General features: G+C 28.9%; 2 protein-coding genes and 1 long non-coding RNA gene across 5 annotated transcripts; all 3 read right to left on the bottom strand.

The window, feature by feature from the left end:
* Positions 1-474: 474 nt before the first annotated feature.
* Positions 475-6282, bottom strand: LOC111317547 (uncharacterized). The gene is made up of 7 exons (XM_089754082.1): positions 5762-6282; positions 5002-5184; positions 4847-4872; positions 4729-4773; positions 2757-2827; positions 2097-2263; positions 475-764 (listed from the first exon to the last, which is right to left on the bottom strand). The coding sequence occupies exons 1-7, from the start codon at positions 5865-5867 to the stop codon at positions 550-552; spliced, it is 813 nt and encodes a 270-aa protein (XP_089610208.1). The 5' UTR covers positions 5868-6282; the 3' UTR covers positions 475-549.
* Positions 6283-7547: 1265 nt separating this feature from the next.
* On the bottom strand, positions 7548-17430 carry LOC149520183 (uncharacterized). Of its 3 annotated transcripts, none has more exons than XR_016333921.1 (2): positions 15897-17430; positions 7548-7592 (listed from the first exon to the last, which is right to left on the bottom strand). It is a non-coding gene; the product is annotated as an uncharacterized LOC149520183 (long non-coding RNA). The 3 variants fall into 3 exon arrangements; XR_016333923.1 differs by lacking the exon at positions 15897-17430 and adding an exon at positions 7670-9132; XR_016333924.1 differs by lacking the exon at positions 7548-7592 and adding an exon at positions 15432-15818.
* On the bottom strand, positions 12689-14090 carry LOC149520184 (uncharacterized). The gene is made up of 2 exons (XM_089754933.1): positions 13794-14090; positions 12689-13233 (listed from the first exon to the last, which is right to left on the bottom strand). Exons 1-2 carry the CDS (start codon positions 13897-13899, stop codon positions 13049-13051), a joined length of 291 nt encoding a protein of 96 aa, XP_089611059.1. The 5' UTR covers positions 13900-14090; the 3' UTR covers positions 12689-13048.
* Positions 17431-26645: the final 9215 nt, after the last annotated feature.

The following is a 26645-nucleotide window of genomic DNA, read 5'->3' on the forward strand; positions in this document are numbered from 1 at the left end:
TGTTATTTTATTTTAAGGATTATCGTGTTAAATCTTAAGTGAAAATAGTTATTTTAAAATTCTGCCTAGATGTTGGAGAATTTTAAAATAATTCTTCTTTAAGATTTTCTCAATATTTCTAAATAAAGAGCTTTAGCAAAATTTTATTTTTCAAATGAAGATAATTAGTGTTAAAATTTAAATTAAAACCATTTTTATCAAACACCGAAAATAGCACGTAATTAATTGATACCAATTTATGGGCGTTGTAGGGGTGCTAATCCTTCCCCACAAGTAACCGATTTTCGGATCCAACTTGATTTTTTGTAGATCAAAATTTATCTTTTTGATAAATTTTAAACTCGTTTTTATAGTTTTATTAAGAATATAAACTTTTAGGTAACCAATCACACCCTAACACAAATTGGTGATGACTTTCCTCATTTAATTCGATTTTAAAATACTTTACGTCTGACGATCCCAAAACTATTACGACCCCGTGATGGATCGAAAATTTATTCCAAAACTGCAACAGATTCTTTATTGAACTTTTGTTGGGTGGCTTTAATATCAAGGATCACCATTACAATTCTTACTATAGACGATGCCGGAGCAAACTGGTTTGTTAGGTATCGATGTCCTGTAGATGAAATTCTTCCCATATGACACTCCATTAGCTCTATGTCTATATACGTTTGGACTTGGAGGAGAATCGTTGCCAACCCAAGATGGTGCTGTATTTGCATGACTTTTTTTTACTCCGGCTTTGCTTTGTCCATTATCATCTTTTGCAATTCCAAACCATTTCATCATATACGGAATACAAATACTATATAATAAAATCATTGCAAGATTTACACTATGTTTGGATTGAAGGGAGGAAAAAGAAAGGAAAATAAAGAAAAGCAATGGAAACAAAAAAAATATATTTTTTTTATAAACTTTTAATTTAAAGGAAAGGAAAAATGTAAAAACCTAATAACCTTTTATTTTTCTTGTAATCCTTAGTTTTTTTTATACCTTAATTTAGGGGAAAAACGAATAAAGAAAAGTTGAAAAAATTTTATTTTTATGAAAAAACTATTATATTTATATTTTTGTTATGACATTAGATTTAATTATATAACTAATAACTTCAACAAAGATAATTTTCTTTTATGAGTATTTTATATAATATCACAATTTATAAATATTTTATGATTTTTTAACTCTTAACAACAAAATAAATCAAATTATTATCAAAATAAATTAAAAAATTAAATTAAATATAAAATTAAGAGTACATCAATAACTAGTTAATACATCTTACTGTATTAAACATACTCAATTTTGTTTAAAAAGATATATTTATACTTGTATATTACATGTTACTTTATTAAAAAAAAAGGTTATAATTAAAAACAAATATTATAATGAATTATTTCATTTCTTTTTCACTATTTATTCAATTAATTGTTGTTAATTTTTTTTTATTTTTCTTTCATTTTTTTTATTAATTTTAACTATTCAAACATGAGGTATATGTACTATTTCTTTTTCTCTAAAAAACTTTCATTTTATTTCCTTTCATTTCATTTCATTTCATTTTTTTTATTAATATTTATTCAAACATATCGTTAAGTAATATGTCTCAAATCAAGTTTATGAGGTTTTTTATTAAAAGTAAACAAATAAAAATTTAATTTAAAAATTTAATCTATAAATTAGAAATTTTTGTTACTTAAATAAAGTATACAACCAAATTTCAAATAATTTGGATATATTTTTATATTTTATTAAATAAAGTATATGCAAAATTTTCACCATCCAATAAATATCCGTCAAATTTTGCAAATAAATGCTATATATTTTTAATTAACCTTTTATAAATTATTAATTTTTTCATTAAAACTTATCGATTTTAATTTTTAAATTCAGTTTTTATTTAATCGAGTTGAATAAAAAAGACCTTACAAACTTGACGTTAAAAAACGTCATCTTTAGCATTTTACTGTAAAGCAACAAGACAAACAAATACATGAATTAAAATTTAAATCCATATTCCATGTATAATTTAATAGATAGAAAAACAAAGAGACAATAAAATATAGAGAAGAGAAAAGAAGTAGGTTAGGTACCTTTAACCTCCTCTAGCCTACGACCGACTATTCCATGCGGGATGAAGAGGACCGACGCCAAGAGGAAGTACCAAAGGATGAGACAAAAAGAAGCTTTGATTGCCATAATTTTCTCCTCTACGATTTTATATTTTGGGAGCCTTCTAATTCCTAAAGCAACACTATTATTTCAGTTTTTTCGGCTATCATCATACACGGTACTAATAAATACTATGCCCATGATTGACTTTTCTCGGCCGCCCATTATTTGGGTTCAAACCCTTTTTGGTCAATGTAAGCATTTCGGGTTTCTTTCTGTCGAGGTTAATCTGATTCATAATTTAATTCTATTAATTTATTTAAATATTTTAAAAAAATTATATCTAATATATTTGAAGTTAAAATTTAATACTTATAATTTTTCTAAAATTACAACCTTCTTTATAAAAAAATAATCAGTGCATAATAAGTTCAAGTTATTTTTATATAAAAAATTATGATTAATATATGATCTCTTCTTGAATTTATTTAAACTATTGAGAATAATATTTTAAACTAATTTTAATCATTTTTTTTGTAGACATTTAATTAACAGGAATTATTTTTTTTTTCTTTTTTATAAAATGGCCTACTTGGGAAACGGCTAAAATGATATTTCTACCAAAAACTCATTGGGCTGACCTACGGCGTCGTGAATACGGCAATAAATGCAGTGCAAAAAGAGTCAGTTTGACTGAGAACGTTAATATTATCTGCATATAATAGAACTCGATTTTTAATATAAATGAATATAGAGATAGTATTATGTTATAGGTATCGAAATCAAAATAGAGATAATTTTAAATTTTTATTGAATATAAAAATAAAAATAAGTAATATAATATTTGTGTTGTCTCAATCATTTATATATATTTATATAATTAATAAATAAAATTTTTATTAAATAATATAAATTATTATTTTAAATTAATTAAAATTAATATATTTTTATTAAAAATATATATTAATAAAAAACTAAATTTAAAAAATAAAATTTAAAAAATTTAAAAATAAATTTTTATTTTTATTTTATTTTTTAAATTTACGAGTATAAAAATTATTCATATTCATTAAATATCTATAAAAATAAGAATAAAAATAAATTTAATATATTTATTAGGTATAATATGAAGATAAATATGATATAAAAATTAAAAAAATGAGAATGAAAAATATTCTATCCTATTCATACCTTACCTATTAAAATATCTAAATTAGACTCAATTTCATGTAAGTAACATTACCCCGGCGTTGCAGTGCGTTTCATGCCATGTTGTGTCGAACTCTGGTGTGACCGTAGCGCAAACGCCAATCGTAACTTGGAAAAGTAGTACCAGTAAAATAGGGGAAGTATTAAGGCTATTCAATGTTCATGGCAGCCCGTTTTTCCTTGTATTGTTGTGCTTAATGAATGTAAGTATAGCTATAAACATTTTTATCTTATTGTTAATCAACCGATACATGTTACTCCCCTCTCCATATATAGTTTTTTTTATTATTTTTATTAGTAATATTTTTTCTCAAATTATCTTTATTTTGAAAAATGAGAAAAATTAGATATATAGCAATAGATGAAGGGTAATAAAAAAAATAATTTTTCTTTGAATTTTCAAACGAAATATATATTTTTGAGACAAATAAATGGATACAAACAAAACATTTTTATGGGACCGAGAGAGTATTATTATCATATTAATTTGTTACCTTTTGTTCTGTTTTCTTTTACTACAAATGAGCAGCGAAGGAAGCAGAGAAATTGTTTGTTTTAGAAGGAAATTAATAACAATTGATCAAACCCAAAACGGTGTTGGTTTTTCATGACTGACGGCTAGGGTAATTGTTGGGACACTCACGAAGAATGCCTGAATGATTGCCCAGCTTTTAACTCACATCCTCGACCTCTCACTCCTTGAGTAAGTTTTTCCCATCATCCTTTCTTTTCGTTGTTAATACCATCTTCATCGTTGCTTAAATTGACTTGTTGCGTTTAGCATTTTAATAACATGTGTTTGGCCAAGAAATGATTGCGTATTTTTTAAAAATTTTGATGTGAAGCCTTTTTTTTTTTTTTTTTCATAGCATTGCACTCCATGAATTCTCTTAATTATGAGTTTATATTTTCCTTGATTTGTTATTGAGTAATTTAAAGGGATAACGTGATAAATAGTCTCTAAATTATAATAAAATATTTAATATAATATTTAAATTTTAATATAGGTCCTAAAATATAAATATATGTAATACTCACACCTAACACAGTTAGCTCTAAATAATAACATATGATAAATAAATAACTATTTAAGTATTACATTAATTAATAAATTTATAGTTTAAGTATCATATTAAATATTTTATTATAATTCAAAGACAATTTATGAATGATAAAATTATTTCTAATTTAAACTCACAAATTATGTAGATTTCAGAAATTAACACTTGTATGAAAATCAAGAAGGTAAAATTATTTTATTAGTGAAATCCAGACAATGGTTAATTGTGAAGGGCCTAATTTCAATAAAATAAAACAAATTAATAAAAATTTCCTTCTAATATTCCATAGATGTTTATAAAATCTAATATTCAATCCTTTTCAGGAGAAAAAGAAAGTCAAAACCTCTAAATGTTCCAGATCACGTTGATTATGGAAAGGGGAAGATTTCTACACACAATTCAGAAATTATGGAATGGACATATACCAAAAATTTTCACACTGCTTAAAAACAATGGGCAACAGTTTGGCCAGGTTCGCCAAGCAAATCTTAACATCAGTAATTAACAAAGTAGATTTATAAAAATACCGTGGCGGATCGAAATTTTACTCCAAAACCGCCACAGATTCTTTATTGAGCTTTTGTTGGGTGGCTTTAATATCAACGACGACAATTACGATTATAAATGTCGGGGGAGCAATCTTTTGCACCGTTACCTAATTTTGACCTGGCGATCATGTTCGCATTTGACACTTTAGTAGCCCTATTTGAGGTTGGAGGAGAATCGTTGCCAACCCAAGATGGTGCTGTATTTGCATGACTTTTTGTTACTCCCGCTTTGCTTTGTCCATTATCATCTTCTGCAATTCCAAACCATTTGATCATATAAGGGATATAAATACTATATAATAAATCAATACAAGATTTAAGTAATGTCTCTTAAATCAAGTTTGCAAGGTTCTTTTCTAAAAACGAGCAAATAAAATATAAATTTGAAAATTTAATCAGTAAATTAAAAATTTTTGTTACTTAAATAAAGTATACAACAAAATTTCAAATAATTTAGATATACTTTTAGATTTTATCAAATATAGTATATGCAAAATTTTCACCATCTAATAAATATCAGTAAAATTTTGCATATAAATGCTACTTATTTTTAATTTTCTATAAATTATTAATGTTTTCATTAAAATTTATCAATCTATCAATTTTAAATTTTAAATTTTAAATTCAGTTTTTATTTAATAGAGTTGAATAAAAAAAACCTTACAAACTTGACATTAAAAAACCTCACCTTGAACACTTTACTGTAAATCAACAAGACAAACAAATACATGCATTAAAATTTGGATCCATATTCCATGTATAATTTTACAAATAGAAAAACAAGGACACAAGAAAATATGGAGAAGAGAAAAGAAGTAGGTTAGTTACCTTTTACCTCCTCTAGTCTACGACCCACTATTGCATGCGGGATGAAGAGGACTGATGCCAAGAAGAAGCAGCAAAGGATGAGAGAAAATGAAGGTTTGATTGCCATAATTTTCTCCTCTACGATTTTATATGTCGAGGGCCTTCCAATTCCGAAAGCAACTCAATAATTCAGTTTTTCGGCTATAATATTGACACGTTACTTATAATTGGCTTATACCGCGCACAAATACCGTGCCTATGTTTGATTTTTCTCAGCCACCAAATGTTTGGGTTTACACCCTTTTAGGGTTCTTTCTCTTAACGTTTTTGTCAAGTTATAATTACTTTGTTGAAAGTTAAGTGTGAAGCCAGCTTTTACAATTACGGTTGACAAAATGGAGCACATAAGACGCCAGACGCCAGACGCCAGAATATAGAAAGCATTGCAAAGCCGACCACCGCAATACATCAGAATGAAGGACACAGACCGCAATCAAACCACGTACAAAGTCATCATCTACCGTCAGGCTATAAATATTTTCGATCGCTGTACCCCTGTTTTTGTTAACATATATGTCATGCTATTTTTTTATTAATTTAATTAATTTATATAATTATTTTTAAAATTAATATTTAATATTTTTAAATTTTAAATTTTAATATTAATAAATTTTTTAATTACAATTTTCTTTATAAAAAAATCACTGCACATTAAGCTCAAGAGATATTTATAAAAAAAATTATGATTAATATATGATCTCTTCTTAAATTTATTTATTTAACATATTGAGAATAATATTTTTAACTAATCCTAATCAAATTTTTTATTGACACTCAATTAAGCGGAATTAATTTGTCTTTTTTTTCTTTTTTATAAAAGGGCCCACCTAGGTCAATGGCTAAAATTATTTTTCTCCCAAAAATTGATTGGGCTGACTGTGGAGTCGTGAGTACGGCAATAGATGCAGTGCAAAATGAGTCAGATTGACCCAATTCCACGAAAAAAAAAAAAAACCGTTGCTGGAGTGCGTTTAATTGTGTTGACCTCTGGTGTGAACGTAACTTTGAAAATAAGTACTAGTAAAATTGGAGCAGCACTAAAGCTATTCAAATTCAATGTTCATGGCAGCTCCTTTAGCTCTTGTTTTCCTTTTATTGGCTTCCTCTGTTGCGCTTACTGAATGTAAGTATAGCTATAATTATTTCTATCTCATCCTTAATCAACCGATCCGTTATACTCTTCTATTCATATATAAAATAAATATTTAATTTTATTAATAAATTCAAATTCATCAATTTTTATACTTATTTTACATCTTTCAATTTGAATTTATTCAAATACTTTAATTGAATCTGTATAAGTAGACTCATTTAAATTTTATTCAAAATTAATTATTTTGATTTATTTTATCTTGAAATTCAATCTAATTTAATTTTAAAATTTAATTATTTAAACTTAAAAGATTTCTAATTATGAATTCAAACTTAATTTTTAAAGTCCAATCCAATTTATTTTTGAGCCACTTAAGCCTAAAATTTTAATAAAAGTTCAAATCAATTTTTTCAGATCCAAACACTAATTATAAACTGAAATTAAATTTTAAAAATTTTTAAGGCCAAATTTCATTTTTTTTATTAAAATTAATTAAATAGGAACGGCTGGCAGCCTTCCCTCTCCATTATCAGCTTCCTCTGTTTTTACCTCCCATTTCACCTATTCAACTCTAACACAAATTCATCAAAAAATCCACCCAAGAACCAGCATGCTACGCCTCCCGAACTGCAGCAATGGCTGTTGCAACAAGAGTCCAACAAAAATCAATTGCCATGTTCATTTTTCCGGAGTTGAATCCTAAAAGAACCGAGAAGGTTTTAACATAGAGAAGGAGGGGACAATTTAGAGAACCAAAGAAAAAAAAAACACATTACCAATCTACAATGCCCATTCACAGAAACGGAAACCCCATAGCCCTTCCCAGCATCCTCTTCCAACCTCCACAGCCGAGAACCACATCCAAGAGCTATCCCATCCTAAACCATCACGAATAGACAGGAAAATCTCAGAAGCCCCTTCCCTTAGCCACCCTCTACCCCATATACAACACCAGCAGAAAACCATCCCTAGACTCCTTTGAACCACCAAAAAACTCCACCACCATAAACACCCCTCTGAACCACCAAATTCAAAACATCCAACCAACACCATCACTAACCCTCCACGCAGACCACCCGCGGCCTCACACCACCTCTGAATCACCATAACAGCCTGCGTCATCACGCCTTCGGCTACCATCCACCACCATCATTTCTCACATCACCAACACATAAACCCAAACCCAAACCCAAACCCGAACCACCAACCAACACCATCGAGAACCACCATCAACCCAACCCCTGCCTCTGCCTCCTTGACAGCCGAAACCAGCCCCTTTGTGACCCACCATCGACCAAAAAAAATAAAAAATCATCACAAGCCTACCTAAGCACCCCAGTCGAAAACCACTGCCTACAGCCACCACTGACCACCAAACCATCACAGCCCCAATCCCCACACCAACTGCCGAACTACTCCACCCTCAACCACCCAAAAAAATATTTTTTTCTTTGAGAACTGAAACCAACTGTCAAGCAACGAGTAACCAGAAAAGAAATTCACATCCCCTGGGAGGGGACAAGCAGAGTCAATAAGCCAAAACAAAAAACAAAAAGGATATAAAAATCGGCAGAGGGAGAAAGCCAAGGAGCTTCGGTTTGGGATGGCTCTAGTGAAGTTTCAGTGCTCGTTTTTGTGGGGGAAGAAGGAATTGGGTAGCAGAGTGACATACTAGGAGAACAGCTTGGTGCAGGCGGCGGAGGTAGTAGTTGTGGGTTTTTTTGTTAACTTTTAACCTAGATCTAGGATTATTCGTGTTGATTCATGTAAAAAAAAAGGCCGGATTTGAGAAGAGGGGATCGGAAAGACGTTTCGGTGAAATTTCGGCATCCACAAGACGCCCGCCCGAGGTTGCTATCTGCGGAACTGGGGATTTATTGGGCTGCTGGGTTTTGTTTAGAGAGGTTTTGGTGTTTTTTTTTTTTTTACTAAGATAGAAGAAAATTTGTGTTAAAAAAAAAAAAACAAATGTTTTATAACTTTTTTTTTTCTCTAAAATGGCGGGTCAAAACTACCCTACGCGACCCGTGACCCAGACCGACCCACCCTTGACCCGAAATAAAGACTCTACCCTGTCCGCTTCTGTTTCAGTATGGTCTAGATTAAGCCCAATTAGCAGTCCACCATTTTGGTTTTAACTGGGCTTTACTTTGGATCCAAACCCAAGAGTTTCATTTGGAAATATTTCTTTTTCATATGACTATTTATTTTGTTGTAATTTTTATTTAATTATTTTAATGCTTGCAATTGTTTTTTTTTTTAAATATGTGTTTTTTAAGAATGGTTGTTTGTGAATATTTATGTTATCATAAAATTGTTATTTTGAAATATTAATAATTTAAAAAAATAAAAAAAAATTTATGATAAGATTTTAAAGAAATATAAGTAGTAATTCTTACGAAATTTTTAGATGAGAAGATTTTTTCAAAAAATTATCATTGTATTAGAGTATTTATAAAAAAAATTTAATAAAAAAATCTTTTTCCTCTTATTAAAAGATAAATGTGAAAAGTTAACAAATTTGTTAAAATTTTCTTTTAAAAATGGGACAAATAATTTATAATAATTAAATAAATAAAATTATAATACAATATAATATAAATACATAAATAAAATATGCATACAATACATGAATATTATGTTTCATTATTTGCATTGTATGTATATCATTAAAATGTGAAAAAATAAATGTGAACCTTCAAGAATAGGATTATAAGAAAATCTGAATAATAATTCCTAACAGTTATCTTGGTAAAAAAGTTTATTTTAATGTTACAAAATATTAATGGATTGAAACATTTTAAAATTTTTTAATAATAAAGTTTTAATTTATTTTTTCAAAGTAAAATGAAATAATAATAATTTTTAAAAAATAATAATAATAAAAAGAGTGAAAATTTTGTGAAAAAATGAAATTATAAAAAATGAGTAAAACAAAAATATAATAAACCAAATTTTTTATGAATAAAAAGAATTAAAGAAATTATTTTTTAAATATAAAAATTAAGACCTTTTTGTCAATGTTAGGAGATAATAAATGGTTAATTGATACATTTTTTAAAGCAGGAGTTGTAAAGTGTTAATTTTTTTTCATATGTAATCATACTTTTGAATTAGGTTTTATTTTTAGTAAACCAAAAATTATATTTTTAATAGGTTTTAATTAATTTTAAGATTTTATTAAAAAGATAAATTTTTATGTAACAAATTACACCTAATAAAAAAAATCAGTGATGACTATTCGTAATTTTAAAATTTTTAAAATTCATCTAACAATCTCAAAAATTATTATGATATATAATTTTTTTATTATTTTTATTAATAATATTTTTTCTCAAATTATCTTCATTTTGAAAAATGTGAAGAAATTGGATATATAGCAATAGTTAAGGGGAAATAGAGAAAAATGAGAATAATTTTTCTGTGAATTTTTTAACAATTGTTTTTGGACAAATAAATGTATGTAAACACTCCATGAATTTTCTTATCCTTCGTTTATTATTTAGTAATTTAAAGAGTCAATATTACAAACAGTTATCGAGGTTAATCTGATTCATAATTTAATTCTATTAATTTATGTAAGTATTTTAAAAAAATTATATCTAATATATTTGAAGTTAAAATTTTAATATTTATAATTTTTTTAAAATTGCAACCTTCTTTATAAAAAAAATAATCAGTGCATAATAAGTTCAAGTTATTTTTATATAAAAAATTATGATTAATATATGATCTCTTCTTGAATTTATTTAAACTATTGAGAATAATATTTTAAACTAATTTTAATCTTTTTTTTTTTTTTTGTAGATACTCAATTAACAGGAATTAGTTTGTTTTTTTTTTTTTTCTTTTTGATAAAATGGCCTACTTGGGAAACGGCTAAAATGATATTTCTATCAAAAACTCATTGGGCTGACCTTAGGAGTAGTGAATACGGCAATAGATGCAGTGCAAAAAGAGTCAGTTTGACTAAGAATGTTAATCTTATCTGGAACTCAATTTTTAATAGAAATAAATATAGAGATGAATATTATCTTATAGGTATCAAAATAAAAATAAAGATAATTTTAAATTTTTATTGATTGTAAAAATAAAAAAAAAGTAATATAACATTCGTGTTGTATCAATAATTTATATATATATATATTTATATATAATTAATAATTAAAAAAAATTTTATTAAATAATATAAATTATTATTTTAAATTAATTAAAATTAATATATTTTTATTAAAAATATATATTAATAAAAAAATCTAAATATAAAAGATAAAATTAGAAAATAAAAAAATAAATTTTTTTAATTTTTTTAATTTTTTTTTAAATTTACTAGTATAGAGATTATTCATACTTATTAAATACATGTAAAAATAAAAATAAAAATAAATTTAAAATATATCTTAGGTATAGATATGAATATCAATATGATATAAAAATTCAAAAATGAGAATGAAAAATATTTTATTTTATTCATATCTTACCTATTGACGTATCTAAATTAGACTCAATTCCATGTAAAAAAAATTACCCCGGCGTTGCAGTGCGTTTCATGCCATGTTGTTTCGACCTCTGGTGTGACCGCAACGCAAACGCCAATCGTAACTTGGAAAAGTAGTACCAGTAAAATAGGGGAAGTATTAAGGCTATTCAATGTTCATAGCAGCTCGTTTAGCTCTCCTTTTCCTTGTATTGTTGTGCTTAATGAATGTAAGTATAGCTATAAACATTTTTATCTTATTTTTAATCAACCGATCCATGTTACTCCCCTCTCCATATATAGTTTTTATTATTATTATTAATAATATTTTTTCTCAAATTATCTTTATTTTGAAAAATGAGAAAAATTATATATACAGCAATAGTTGAAGGGTAATAAAAACAAATAATTTTTCTTTGAATTTTCAAACGAAATATATTTTTTTGAGACAAATAAATGTGTACAAACAAAACATTTTTATGGGACCGAGAGAGTATTATTATCATATTAATTTGTTACCTTTTGTTCTGTTTTCTTTTACTACAAATGAGCAGCGAAGGAAGCAGAGAAATTGTTGGTTTTAGAAGGAAATTAATAACAATTGATTAAACCCAAAACGGTGTTGGTGTTGCATGACTGACGGCTAGGGTGATTGTTGGGACATTCACAAAGAATGCCTGAATGATTGCCCAGCTTTTAACTCACCTCCTCGACCTCTCACTTCTTGAAAAAGTTTTTCCCATCAACCTTTCCTTTCGTTGTTAATTCCATCTTCACAGTTACTTAAATTGACTTGCTGCGTTTAGTATTTTAATAACATGTGTTTGGCGAAGAAACGATTGCGTATTTTTTTGAAATTTTGATGTAAAGCCCTTTTTTTTTTTTTCATAGCATTGCACTCCATGAATTCTCTTAATTATAAGCTTATCTTTTCCTTGATTTGTTATTGAGTAATTTAAAGAGTTAATATGATAAATAGTCTCTAAATTATAATAAAATATTTAATATAATACTTAAATTTAAAATTTTTTTAATATAATATCTAAAATATAAATATATATAATACTTACATCTAACACAATTAACTCTAAATAATAACACATAATAAACAAATAACTATTCAAGTATCATATTAATTAATAAATTTATAGTTTAAATATCATATTAAATATTTTACTATAATTCAAAGACAATTCATGAATCATAACATTAACTCTAATTTAAACTCAAAAATAAATTAACATTTGTATAAAAATCAAGAAGGTAACATTATTTTATTAGGGAAATCCAGACAATGGTTAATTGGGGAGGGCTTAATTTCAATAAAATAAAACAAATTAATAAAAATTTCCTTCTAATACTCCATAGATGTTTATAAAAACTAATATTCAATCCTTTTGAGGGGAAAAACAAAGTCAAAACCTCTAAATGTTCCAGATCACGCTGATTATGGAAAGAGGAAGATTTCTACACACAATTCAGAAATCAAGGAATGGACATATGCCAACAATTTTCACACAGCTAAAAACCTTTAGGCAACAGTTTGGCTAGGTTCGCCAAGCAAATCTTAACATCAGTAATTTACAGAGTAGATTTATAAAAATACCGTGGCGGATCGAAATTTTATTCCAAAACCGCAACAGGTTCTTTATTGAGCTTTTGTTGGGTGGCTTTAATATCAAGGATGAGCACGACAACCGTAAATGTTGGAGCAATGTGCAAGACCACCGTTGGCGATCATGTTCGCATATGACACTTGAGTAACCCTATTTGAGGTTGGAGGAGAATCGTTGCCAGCCCAAGATGGTGCTGTTTTTGCAGGACTTTTTCTTACACCCGCTTTGCTTTGTCCATTATCATCTTCTGCAATTCCAACCCATTTGATCATATAAGGGATATAAATACTATATAATTAATCAATGCAAGATTTAAGTAATGTCTCTTAAATCAAGTTCACAAGGTTCTTTACTAAAAACGAGCAAATAAAATTTAAATTTGAAAATTTAATCGGTAAATTAAAAGTTTTTGTTACTTAAATAAAGTATACAAAAAAATTTGAAATAATTTGGATATATTTTTAGATTTTATCAAATAAAATATATGCAAAATTTTCACCATCTAATAAATATCGGTTAAATTTTGCATATAAATGCTACATATTTTTAATTTTCTATAAATTATTAATGTTTTCATTAAATTTTACCAATCTATCAATTTTAAATATAGTTTTTATTTAATTGAGTTGAATAAAAAAAACCTTACAAACTTGACATTAAAAAACCTCACCTTGAACACTTTACTGTAAGTCAACAAGACAAACAAATGCATGCATTAAAATTTAGATCCATGTTCCATGTATAATTTAATAAATAGAAAAACAAGGAGACAAGAAAATATAGAGAAGAGAAAAGTAGGTTAGGTACCTTGAACCTCCTCTAGTCTACGACCCACTATTGCATGCGGGATGAAGAGGACTGATGCCAAGAGGAAGCAGCAAAGGATGAGAGAAAATGAAGGCTTGATTGCCATAATTTTCTCGTCTACGATTTTATATGTTGAGGACCTTCTAATTCCGAAAGCAACTCAATGTTTCAGTTTTTCGGCTATAATAATGACATGGTACTTATAATTGGCTCATGCATAAATATTGTGCCTATGTTTGATTTTTCCCAGCTACCTAATGTTAGGGTTCACACCCTTTTTGATCAATGAAGCTTTTTAGGTTTCTTTCTTTTTTATTACATAGAAAAATAAAATTTTGATTTGAAATTAAATCTTTAATATTTTCTCAAACGTTTTTAATTATTAATCTAAAATGAGATATTTTTAAGTATCTTTCTCTCAAGGTTTTTTTTTTTTTTTTCTTTTCTAAGTCAACTTTTTATTACTTTGTTGAAAGTTAAGTGTGAAGCCAGCTTTATAATTACAGTTGACAAAACAGAGCACATAATACGCCAGACGCCAGAATATAGAAAGCATTGCAAAACCGCCCGCCACAATACGTCAGAATGCAGGACGCAGACCGCAATCAAAACATGCTCAAAGTCATCTACCGTAAGGCTATAAATTTTTTCGATCGCCATACCCCTGTTTTTGTTAACGTATGTGTCATGCTATTTGTCTTTTATTAATTTAATTGATTTATGAAATTATTTTTAAAAATTAATATTTAATATATTTAAATTTTAAATTTTAATATTTATAATTTTTTTAATTACAACTTTCTTTATAAAAAAATCAGTGCACATTAAGCTCAAGTGATATTTGTTAAAAAAATTATGATTAATAAATGATCTCTTCTTAAATTTATTTAACATATTGAGAATAATATTTTTAACTAATCTTAATCAACTTTTTTATTGACACTCAATTAACCGGAATTAATTTGTTTTTTTTTTTTCTTTTTTATAAAACAGCCCACTTGCGTCAATGACTAAATTTATTTTTCTCCCAAAAATTGATTAGGCTGACTTTGGGAGTCATGAATACGGTAACAAATGCAGTGCAAAATGAGTCAGATTGACCCAATTCCACGCAAAAAACTACACCGGTGTTGGAGTGAGTTTAATGTGATATTGTGTTGACCTTTGGTGTGATCGTTACTTTAAAAAGTACTACTAGTAAAATAGGAGAAGCACTAAAGCTATTCAAATTCAATGTTCATGGCAGCTCCTTTAGCTGTTGTTTTCCTTTTATTGGTTTCCTCTGATGTGCTTAATGAATTTGGATATAGTTATTTGCTTCCTTGCTCGAGCTTAAAGAATGTAAGTATAGCTATAAATATTTTTATCTTATTGTTAATCAACCGATCTATGTTATTTTTCTATTCACACGTAGTGTAACTATTTAATTTTGTTCAAAATAATTTAAATTTATTAATTTTTATATTTGATTTAAATCTTTTATTTTGAATTTATTCAAATACTTCAATTGAATCTATATAATTAAACCCATATTCATAACTAATTATTTTTTAATTATTTTATCTTGCTTAAAATTTAATTCAATTTAATTTGAATTATTTTAAAATTTAATTATTCTAATTTAAAAGACCCAAAGTCTAATTTTAAGTTCAAACTTAATTTTTAAAGTACAATCCAATTTATTTTTGAGTCACTGAAAGCCTAAAATTCTAATAAAAGTACAAATCAAAATTTTCATATCCAAACTCTAATTATAGACTAAAATTAAATTTTAAAAATTTTGAAGCCCAATGTCATTTTTATTTTTATTAAAATTAATTAAATAGGGACCGCTGGCAGCCTTCCCTTTCCATTCTCAGTTTCCTTTGTTTTTACCTCCCATTTCACCTATTTAACTCCAACACAAATTCATCAAACAACCCACCCAAGAACCAGCATGCTACTGCTCCCGAAATGCTGCAATGGCTGTTGCAACAAGAGTCCAGCAAAAATCAATTGCCATGTCCTTTTTTCAGGAGTTGAATCCTAAAAGAACCGAGAAGTTTTTAACATAGGGGAGGAGGGGACAATTCAGAGAACCAAAAAAAAAAAAAAACACATTACCAATCTACAATTCCCATTCACGATTCACAGAAACGGAAACCCCATAGCCCTTCCCAGCATCCTCTTCCAACCGCCACAGCCAAGAACCACATCCAAGAGCTATCCCATCCTAAACCATCACGAATAGACAGGAAAATCTCAGGAGCCCCTTCCCTTAGCCACCCTCTACCCCATATACAACACCGGCAGAAAACCATACCTGGACTTCTTTGAACCATCAAAAAACTCCACCACCATAAACACCCGTCTGAACCACCAAATTCAAAACAGCTGACCAACACCATCACTAACCCTCTACACAGACCACCCGCGGCCTCCCACCACCTCTGAATCACCATAACAGCCCGCATCATCACCCCTTCGGCCATCATCCACCGTCATCATTTCTCACATCACCAACACATAAACCCAGACCCGAACCACCACCCAACACTATCGAGAACCACCATCAACCCAACCCCTGCCTCTGCCTCCTTGACAGCCGAAGCCAAACCCCTTGTGACCCACCATCAACCAAAAAAAACCACCACAAGCCTACCCAACCACCCCAGCCGAAACCCACTGCCTACAGCCACCACTGACCACCAAACCATCACAGCCCCCAATCCCCACACCAACAGCCGAACTACTCCACCCTCAACCACCCAAACCAAAAAATATATATATATATATATATATATATTGTTCTTTGAAAACTGAAACCAACTGTCAAGCAACAAGTAACCAGAAAATAAATTCACATCCCCTGGGAGGGGAGAAGCAGACCCAAGAAGCCAAAAAAAAAAAGGACATAAAATTCGGCAGAGGGAGAAAGGCCAAGGAGCTTCAGTTTGGGATGGCTCTAGGGAAGTTTTAGTGCTCTTTTTTGTGGAGGAAGAAGGTATTGGGCGGTAGAAGGACATACTAGGAGAACAGATTGGTGCGGGTGGCGGAGGTAGTAGTTTTGGGTTTTTTTGTCGGAACTTTGAACCTAGATCTAGGATTATTCGTGTTGATTCATGAAAAAAAGGAGACCGGACTTGAGAAGAGGGGATCGGGAAGAAGTTTCGGTGAAATTTCGGCATCCAAAAGGCGCCAGCAGGCGGTGGCTATAGGCGGCGGCTGCGGTGACGCCGGCGCTGGAAACTGGGTATTTAGGGGGTTGCTGGGTTTTGTTTAGAGAGGTTTTGGTATTTTTATTTTTAAGATAGAAGGAAAAATGAGCTAAAAAAATAAAAAACAAATGTTTTATAACTTTTTTTTTATATATAAAAAGGCGGGTCAAAGCGACCTACGTGACCCAGGCCTACCCACCCTTGACCCGAATTAGGGAGTCTACCCGGTCCACTTCTGTTTCAGCCTGCTCTAGATCAAGCCCAATTAGCAGTCCAGCAATTTGGTTTCATCTAAGCTCTAGGCTTTGCTTTGGATCCAAGCCCAAGAGTTTCATTTAGGTATATTTCTTTTTCATAGGACTATTTTTTTTTTGTTATAATTTTTATTTAATTATTTTAATACTTGCAATTGTAATTTTTTTAAATATATATTTTTTTACGAAAGGGTAGTTTGTGAATATTTACGTTATCATAAAATTGTTATTTTAAAATATTAATAATTAAATTTTTTTTTTGATGATTATATTCTAAGGAAATACGTATAATAATTTTTATGAAAATTTTAGGTGAAAATATTTTTTAAAAATATTATCAGCATATTATAATATTTATAAAAAAATTTTAGTAAAAATTTTTTTCCTCCTATTAAAAAATACAAAAAATTTGAAAAACTAACAAATAAATTTTTCTTTAAAAAATGGAACAAAGAATATATAATAAATAAATAAAATAATAATATAATATAATATAAATACATAAATAAAATATGCATACAATACATGAATATTATGTTTCATTATTTGCATTGTATGTATATCACTAAAACATGAAAAAATAAATGTGAACCTTTGAGAATAGAGTTCTAAATCTGAGTAATAATTTCTAAGAAATTTTTAGGTAAGAAAATTTATTTTAATGTTACAAAATATTAATGTATTAGAACATTTTAAGAGTTTTTCAATAATAAAGTTTTAATTTATTTTTTCAAAGTAAAATGAAATAATAATAATTTTTAAAAAGTAATAATAATTTAAAAGAGATAAAATTTTGTGAAAAAATGAAATAATAAAAAATGAGTAAAAATAAAAATATAGAAAACCAAAATTTTGATGAATAAACGAAATTAAGGAAATTATTTTTTAAATATAAAAATTAAGACCTTTTTGTCAAGGTTAAAGGATAACAAATGGTTAATGGATACATATTTTAAAACGGTAGTTGTAGGGTGCTAATTTTTCCTCATGTGTAATCGTATTCTCAAATTCAGTTTTGTTTTCAATAGATCAAAAATTATTTTTTTAATAGATTTTAATTAATTTTAAGATTTTATTAAAAAGATAAATTTTTATATAGTAAATCATACCTAACAAAAAAAAATAGTGATGACTTCCTCCAATTTTAAAATTTTTAAAATTCATCTAGGGATATCAAAAATCATTACAATATATAAATTTTTTTATTATTTTTATTAATAATATTTTTCTCAAATTATCTTCATTTTGAAAAATGTGAAGAAATTAGATATATAGCAATAGCTAAAGGGCAATAATTTTTCTTTTAATTTTTTAACAATTTTTTTTAGACAAATAAGTGTATATAAACACTCCATGAATTTTCTTATCCTTCATTTATTATTAAGTAATTTAAAGAGTCAATGTTACAAATAGTCATTGAATTATAATAAAATGTTCAATATGGTATCTAAATTTTAAAAATTTCTAATATGATACTTGAATTATGAATCTATTAACTAGTTAATATGATATTCACTATTAATGTAATTAGTTCTAAATGAAGATATATAATGAGAAAATAACTCTCCAAATATCATATTAGTTAATAAATTTATAATTTAGATATTGTATTAAATATTTTACTATAATTCAAAAATATTCATGATATTAATCCTAATATGAACTCACAAATTAAGCATATACAAGAAATTAACACTTGTAACAAATTAAGAAGATGACATTATTTTATTACTAAAATCCAGACAATGGTTAATTGTGAGGGGGGTTAATTTTAATGAAATAAAACAAATTAACAAAATTTTCCTTCTAATACTCCATATTAGTTCACAAATTTGTATTGCAACAATTTAAGTTTTTAGCAATATTTTTTTATTATTTAGTAGAGCTTATAAATACTATTAAAAGATTGATGATATTTAGCAATATTTTAAATAAGAGTCAATTATTTATGCATTGTTTATTTAGTTTTAGCGGCATGTTTTTTTAAATGCCACTATGTATATATAAAAAATTAATATTCAATATTTTACAAAATTATCTAAAACAAATACCATTAAATAAAAACATCCACTGACGTTTATATAAAGAAAACATCACTAAAAACCAAAATTTAGTGGTGTTTTAATTATATAAATTCCATTAAATATTTCCATTTAGCAGCATTTGCCTTACATATTACATTTTGCTATCCCCCTATTTCTTTCACGCTTTATTTATTGAATTTACCCACATTTTAAATATTAGTGACATTTTATGATAAAAAATGTCGCTATATTAACTTTTGGTGGCGTTTCTTCATTAAATGCGGCTACCATTCTCATAATACGAAGACCGCGGTGTTTTTTAATGAAATGTCGCCAATAAAATACCACTAAAAGCTCAAACTCTTGTAATAGTGTTGTCAAAAAATAAACATATTTATTGAAACTAAAACTTCAATATTCATCAATAGAATTCACAAATATATTTGATATTGAAAGTGATCAATTTTTGAATGAAAATTAAAACAAAAACCCTAAAACCCCTATGATGTCAGCTTTCCTAATATTTTTATACTCTTACTTTTTCTTTCTTCACAAATGCATGCCAAAAAATCCATAAGTTTCCTGGTATGTGATTAATTCTGCTCCGCCCATGCCAGTATACAATTACAGAGCATATATATTTTGAAGTTTTGCCTATCTCTGGTAAAGTTGCATAAAATAATAGGGGGTGCGAGTCCCCGAAAAAGAGCAGATGCCACCGCTATTACCATCTATAATTAAAATGAAAAGGAAAAAGAAAAAGAAATAGCTTTGCTAAAGATGAAAACAACATTGACATGAAATAGACAGAGACCAGATGCATTTTTTCTACCAAAAATTGTCAGCTATGGGCAGGCGAGGCAGATATATGTACGAGTACAACTGTCGTTCTTATTAAACTTAAAGCCATTTATATGGTCCACTATACCTAAAAAGTTGAAATAAATTGCACATAAATTGATAGGTTGAAGAATGATGGGAGTAATTTTGTAAGTGCTTTGATTCTTTTACTTGGCCTTCCAATATTACTGTGATCCTACGCACGTACTTACGCGCACTCTTGAAACTCCCAGAAAGATGGCACAATACTTACCTAAGGGTATGCTCAATTTGAAACAAAGTCATTCATATACTTACAAATACTGTGGTTTTTATGAGCTCGTCAAAGATGGATGGTGACTGATATAAGGCATATTTTTACAGAAAAGAATCGTTGTGCTGATCATCTATAGCTAACATGGCTCAAGAAGCAGCTTTTGGAGAAACTTGAATTGACAGTTCTTGTGCAAGTCTTATCCCCTTGCTTCAAGTCGATGCTTGTGGCGAGGGAGTGTTGTTCGGTTGTAGTTTTTTCGTGTGTCTTTATGTACCAAAATAATTACTTACAAATAGTACTATAATGTTATAATTTCATTTATTAAAATAAGTTAATTATTTCACTGATTAACTGCAATAAATTGCCCCTTTAGTATTTGTCCTTTTTTCACAATGTTTTATTTCTATCGGTTATTTAAAAAAGTAAAATTTTCTGTGCAAAATCAGTTAAATATTTTTTTGGTAATAAAATTAAGGGATATCTCAAGCTTTTCTAGACCTAATCATTTCTCCAAACTAGAGCATTTTACTCGTATGAACATGATATGTTCAAGATTTTAGTCTGAAAATGTTTTCATCAATCTATTAATACATTACTATAAAATAAATGAAATTTATCAAGTAATGCTTCGGAGAAGATACATGTTACAAATTAACCTCTCTAGATACATGATCTAATAACATAAAGATAAATGGATGAATTTAGAACAAATTTACTAAATGAAGTGATATAGATGGAATATATACGAAATTTATCTAGTAACGCTCCAAAAAAGATATATGATCTTCAGTTACAAATTAACCTCTCTAACTATATGATCTAATAACTTATAGATAAATGGATGAATTTAGAACAAATTTACTTAATGTAACTGACGAGAAAAGAAAAAATTAGGCCTTTTAGACCAAGGATGAAGTGAACATCAAGAAAGAGAAATATCCTTTCTCTAAGTAACTGTTTGCCCTAATATTGTTATAGCTAGTAGCTAGTTAAAGTAATTCTCCTTTATAGGTTAATCTTTATAGCCCCCTCTACCGTTATGAGTAGGTTATAGCTACTCTGCTATTTTTCAAGCTTACTAGAAAACTAAGAATACAGTAATATGAATTCTAAATCTTCATTAACGAGAAAAGTGAGCGTTAATGGAAGATGATAACTGAAATAGCTCTAAAGTCACCAAAGCATCAGACAAGATTACCGACAACCATTGCAAAAGTGAAAGTGACAAAATTCTCAGGCCTTCAGAACAATAATACAAATCATCCCATTAAAAACGAAAAAACAAAATCATCATTTTCGACTGGCTTGCCTAATCACAATCCATATAACACACTACAAGCTTTTTATGGCTGCTTAGCGTATGATATTGGTCTCTTGGCAATGTACTTTTAGGTAGCAATTGGGTACTAGATTGCATATAAAATAGTTTCCCAAAGCTTTTTGAATATGATACTTTGCTCATCCCACTGAGCAAAACATTTGTCCTTGCCTGCTTATTGAAGCCTTCCTTTTGAGTTGACCCCCAACAGCATCCCCTCCTTTCGAAATTATATAAACCTAGGGTTTCTCCTCACTTCTATGAACTTGAGACAGCTTTCATAATCTCTGCAACTTCCATTAAAATTTTTATTCATTATCCTATATTAAGCAATGGAGCAAAAGCTATCGGTTAAGGAGAATATAATTCTAAAACCTTTCAAACTGTTTAATAGACAAACTATTGAACTCTCTGGTTTGGACAGGATATCTCCTGCTATTCTCTACAGTGTTTTCTTTTATAAGTCTGATCAGTTGACTAATGAATCATTTACACAGAAAGAAGATCCTGTTGAGAGAGTTAAAACAGCTCTTCAGAAAGTGCTAATTCCTTGGTATCCAGCTGCAGGGAGGTTTAGAATCAATGAAGCCTCTGGGAAGCTAGAAATTGACTGCAACAACCAAGGAGTCATCCCGGTAACTGCTATGACTGATTCCAAGCTTGAGGAGCTTGGAAGTCTGCATGAATATAAGACTTGCTATGAAAACCTTGTTCCTAAATTCCCTGAAGCCAGTGATATTTCAGAAAATCCAATTGCAGTTGCTCAGGTTTGGATTTTGTCATTGAGAGATAACTAGTTTTTGAATTTTAATTTTTTTCTCTTCTTTTTGGAAATTACCCTTATGCTAATTCTTTTGTTTCTAAATTAAGGTAATCAATATTGATTTACCTGAGATATGAAACAAACTGAAATGATGTTCTCTTGTCTGGGCAGGTTTTGTTTTTTATCACAAAGATGCAAACAATCTTAGTACAGTGTAATTTGGTGACCACCTTATATGTTCTACTTCTTCTCATTTGTATGCATGAAAGAAGAAAAAAAAAGTTTTTCCCTATATATAGTTAGCTACAACCTGCTGGGCATAGATAACCTTGAATTGAGATTAATACTTTCTTTTTTTAATATGTTCAAATTTCCAACCTAGGCCATGGTTGGCAATCCTATAATCATGGAACTTGAGTTCCATGAATGATCATTGTGCAGGTAATCTACTCCAGGTCAGGAGAGAATGAAGTGATCAGGACACAATATTCACATGTACCTTTCTCCATATAATCTTGTCCCTTGCTCTGACATCCACTTTCTTTTACTTTTTAGTTATGGAAATTGGTTTAAATTCTACTTGAGAAGAGTAGGAACCCTAACCCTAGACATCAACTTGTTCTTTTGGTATACTATCATTCTCTTTCAGTTTTTAATCAGTCAGCTTACCACAAACAATTTAAAAAATCCGGTATGAGAGCCCCTGCCTATTTTCATTAGATTGTTGCCCACTTGCCCTAGATTGGGTGAAAATCTGACTAAATTTAGTGCTTGTTCAATATTTCAGATCACACCATCATTCAAAGACTAACTCGGTTGCTCATAACCAATTTTAATTGTTGCAACTTGCAACCGTTCGATGTTTACTTTACACTGCTGGATTCGAGAATTGGGCTGTTATTTTGAGAAAAAAAAAACATTTTAAAAAGTATAACATGAAATTACTCTTTGGCCTTTACTTCAAATAAGATGTCTGGTGTACAAATATATTTTTGAATAACTGTGTCTGCATATCCATATGCAATGTTTATTAAGTAACCACTAGTGCATTTTGTATATCTCTTGCATGCTGTTATCAGTTTCTTTTGAATCCCCAATTTATTATATAATAATTAGTATGCTCCTTGGGCAGATAACAAGGTTTGGTTGTGGAGGGTTTTCTCTTGGCTTTGGTGGCAGCCACGCTTTATCTGATGGTATAGGCGCATTTAACTTCCTAGCATCTTGGGCTCACATTTCAAATGCGAAAGATGAGTCTGAAATTATGGTGCCTAACCATTCAAGAGATGCCCTGCTAAGTGCCATCTCTTCTCCCAATTCAAGCCCCAGGGCTGCTTCAATATATGAACAGGACCGCATTACAGCTGTTCAAGATCTCTATGGAATACCTATGCAAGCCATGTCCTCAAATGACAGATGTTGGGAAACTGCCTTGGCAAAATTTAGCCAGATTGTTCCTCAAGGTGGACTGGAACTAGTTACTCTAGCGATGGAGAAGGAAACTTTGGAGACATGGAAAGGACAAGCAATTGAAAAGGGCAAGCTCTCCAAGTGCTCTAAATCTGATGTTTTATGTGCACATGTTTGGAAGGTCAGTCATTTAAGTTTATGCTTGCCAACTCTTATCCGCATATTCCAGGACCAGTGGAACTCTTTTGAGTTTAACCTGATCTACTGTATATTATTACTTCATATGTAATTCTTCAAATTCACACAATATACTGGGGGATTACTCCTTTCTTCAAATTCTTCAAACGAAACTACTTTATAACTCCCATATATGAATTCCTGTTAAAGCACTGAATGATATTATTGTTTATTTAAAATATTCAGGCAAGAGTGAAGACTCATGAATTTACATGCAAACGCAAACATCTGTTTGCAATTCCCGGTTGATTCTCGGAGCAGGCTTCGACCACCTCTCGGTGAGAACTTCACAGGAAATGCCTTTGTTCTTGCCTCAGTGTCATGTTCGGTGAAACACCTGCTAGAAGAACCTCTACATGATACAATCCAAAAAATCCAAGCAGCAAAAGATGAGATTACTGATGAATATATCAAATTGTATGCAAAGGCTCTTGAGGCATCGGATAAATTTTTCCCCTCGATGAGAAAATTAACCATTGTGTCAGATTGGTCGAGATTTCCTTTCCATGCTCTTGATTTCGGATGGGGAAAGGTTTCTAACGCATCTATCTTAACAACTACTGTCCCGGAAACTGCTTTTCTCATGTTGAATCTTGAAGAACCTGGTGGATTCCTAGTTCGAATTGGTATTGGAAGAGAGTATGTGCATGATCTTATAAGCAACTTCAATAATGTAAGCTACATATAAGGTGAGAGACAATCCATCTAATAAGGTCTTTAACCTCATCATATTATAGTTTATTCTATTATTATGAAATTAAACTCCCATCAAAATGGTTGAGTCACTCTTCATATATGAACGTGTGTGTGTGTGTGTGTGTGTATAGATTAGATTGTTGCTTGTATTAATGTGAATGTTGTGACTTGTGAGTATGTAAAATCAGCATTGTATAATAGTATTATAATAACACGTTTTGAAGTGATTTCTTTTATTACAGTAACTCATTTTTTTAGCAGTGAATTCTCACAAAGATGGGATTCCATTCTCAATATTTACAATTTTTTTTTCCTTAATTTTCCTTTAGTCTTAACCTTCTTTATATTAAAAAAAATTGTCATGATTTTGACAAATAATGTATTCTATTTCTGAAAAAAAAAAAAAAAAGCTTAGAATTTAATACCGATGATTAAACTTGTATATATTAGCAAATGAACCCATGTGATATACTTATATACATGCGCAAATGAGTTGATCCAATTTATGAAGTATGACACCTAACTAATTAAATTGGATGGGTTCAACTTTAATAAATCAAACCACCTTTTCTACATGACAACAACAAACTACAAATTAGGTTTAGCAGTCAAGTTAATAGAAAATTTATTTCAACAATATGCTTTAAACAGGACAAATATAGTTGACCCTTTTTTTTTTTTTTTGGAGAAAAGAATTAAGTACATTTTTTTTAAAACAAAACAAAGAATTTCAGCAACAATTTCCTTTTATAATGGAAGTATAAATTGTAGACAAAAAGTATATTTTTGAAGAGATTCATCACGCGTATTCATATTCAAGTTTTGAACGACTTTGTTCCTTTGAAAAAGAAAAAAGTTTTGAACAACTTTGTTTTATTGAAGAAAAAGGAGATTTATTTTTGAATAGAATCGAATATGAACAAATGGCAGCTGGCTAACAATCTTATATTTATGAAGAGCCCACAATATATATGTGAACAAGGAATAAATTTTGATCCAATATTTCATCAAAGCGTGATAAATATATATGTTTGCTGTGGGATGCACCTAAATAAGTCCAGTTTAATTATCAAATTAAGGCCAAAAGTTGACTTTTTCGCTCTTTCAATTGGACCACAAAATGTGAAACAAAGAAAATTTCAGACTGGACAGTGTCTGAATGCATGGGTGGATATAGAAATTGGGGCATTTAAATCCAGCCACCTCAATAAAAAAAAAAAAAATTTGTTCCCAAATTTCCAAATGCCAGTTTAGATTTTCAAGAAATTGTTTCACTTTTGTTGCGTCATAGCAAGATATACCGTTCCCTTTCTTTGGGATTGAATAGTCAATTGATTTTTGACTGTTATACTTTCACTTCATATAATAATAATAATAATAATAATAATAATAATAATTCATTGATTTATTTTTTTGAAAAATGTTAATTGGTGCTAGTGTTACTGATTAAAATGATATTTCAAAAAAAAAAAATGTAATTAATGTGTTGTTTCCCCTTAAATTTGATGAAAAAATTATTAAATGCAAGTTTTTTTTCTGAAATAATATTTTAACAACTATCTTTAATTAGTGTTTAAAGACATTCATTAATCGGATCATTTTTATTTTTTATTTGATTTTAATATTCTATCCATGAATTGATGAAGTCATGTTTTAGTTTATCTAATAATTAATAGTCGGGACATCACTTTTGTCCCTTATTTGAGTTATATATCCCTTATTTACCTAAACATTTGGAGGAAATTTTTTTCCCTCTATCAACATAATAAATGCCAATTTTAAGCTAAAGTAGGACATCTATTAGAAAATAAAAGAAAATAAAAATTCTTATGACTTTTTTCTCTTCAAAATTTAGGG

Source organism: Durio zibethinus, chromosome 2 (assembly GCF_047325235.1).
Source record: "Durio zibethinus cultivar Kanyao isolate XHJ-2024 chromosome 2, ASM4732523v1, whole genome shotgun sequence".
In the NCBI taxonomy this organism is placed as follows: Eukaryota; Viridiplantae; Streptophyta; class Magnoliopsida; order Malvales; family Malvaceae; genus Durio; species Durio zibethinus.

Bases quoted from the DNA above. Each gene is read 5' to 3' on its own strand.
- LOC111317547 (XM_089754082.1), bottom strand. From the start codon at position 5,867: ATGGCAATCAAACCTTCATTTTCTCTCATCCTTTGCTGCTTCTTCTTG. The intron at 5,185-5,761 runs GTAACTAACCTA...TTGGAATTGCAG, and splicing joins TAGACTAGAGGAGGTAAAAG to AAGATGATAATGGACAAAGC. The intron at 2,264-2,756 runs GTCAGCCCAATG...AAAAAACTGAAA, and splicing joins CCGTATTCACGACGCCGTAG to TAATAGTGTTGCTTTAGGAA.
- LOC149520184 (XM_089754933.1), bottom strand. From the start codon at position 13,899: ATGGCAATCAAGCCTTCATTTTCTCTCATCCTTTGCTGCTTCCTCTTG. The intron at 13,234-13,793 runs GTACCTAACCTA...TTGGAATTGCAG, and splicing joins TAGACTAGAGGAGGTTCAAG to AAGATGATAATGGACAAAGC.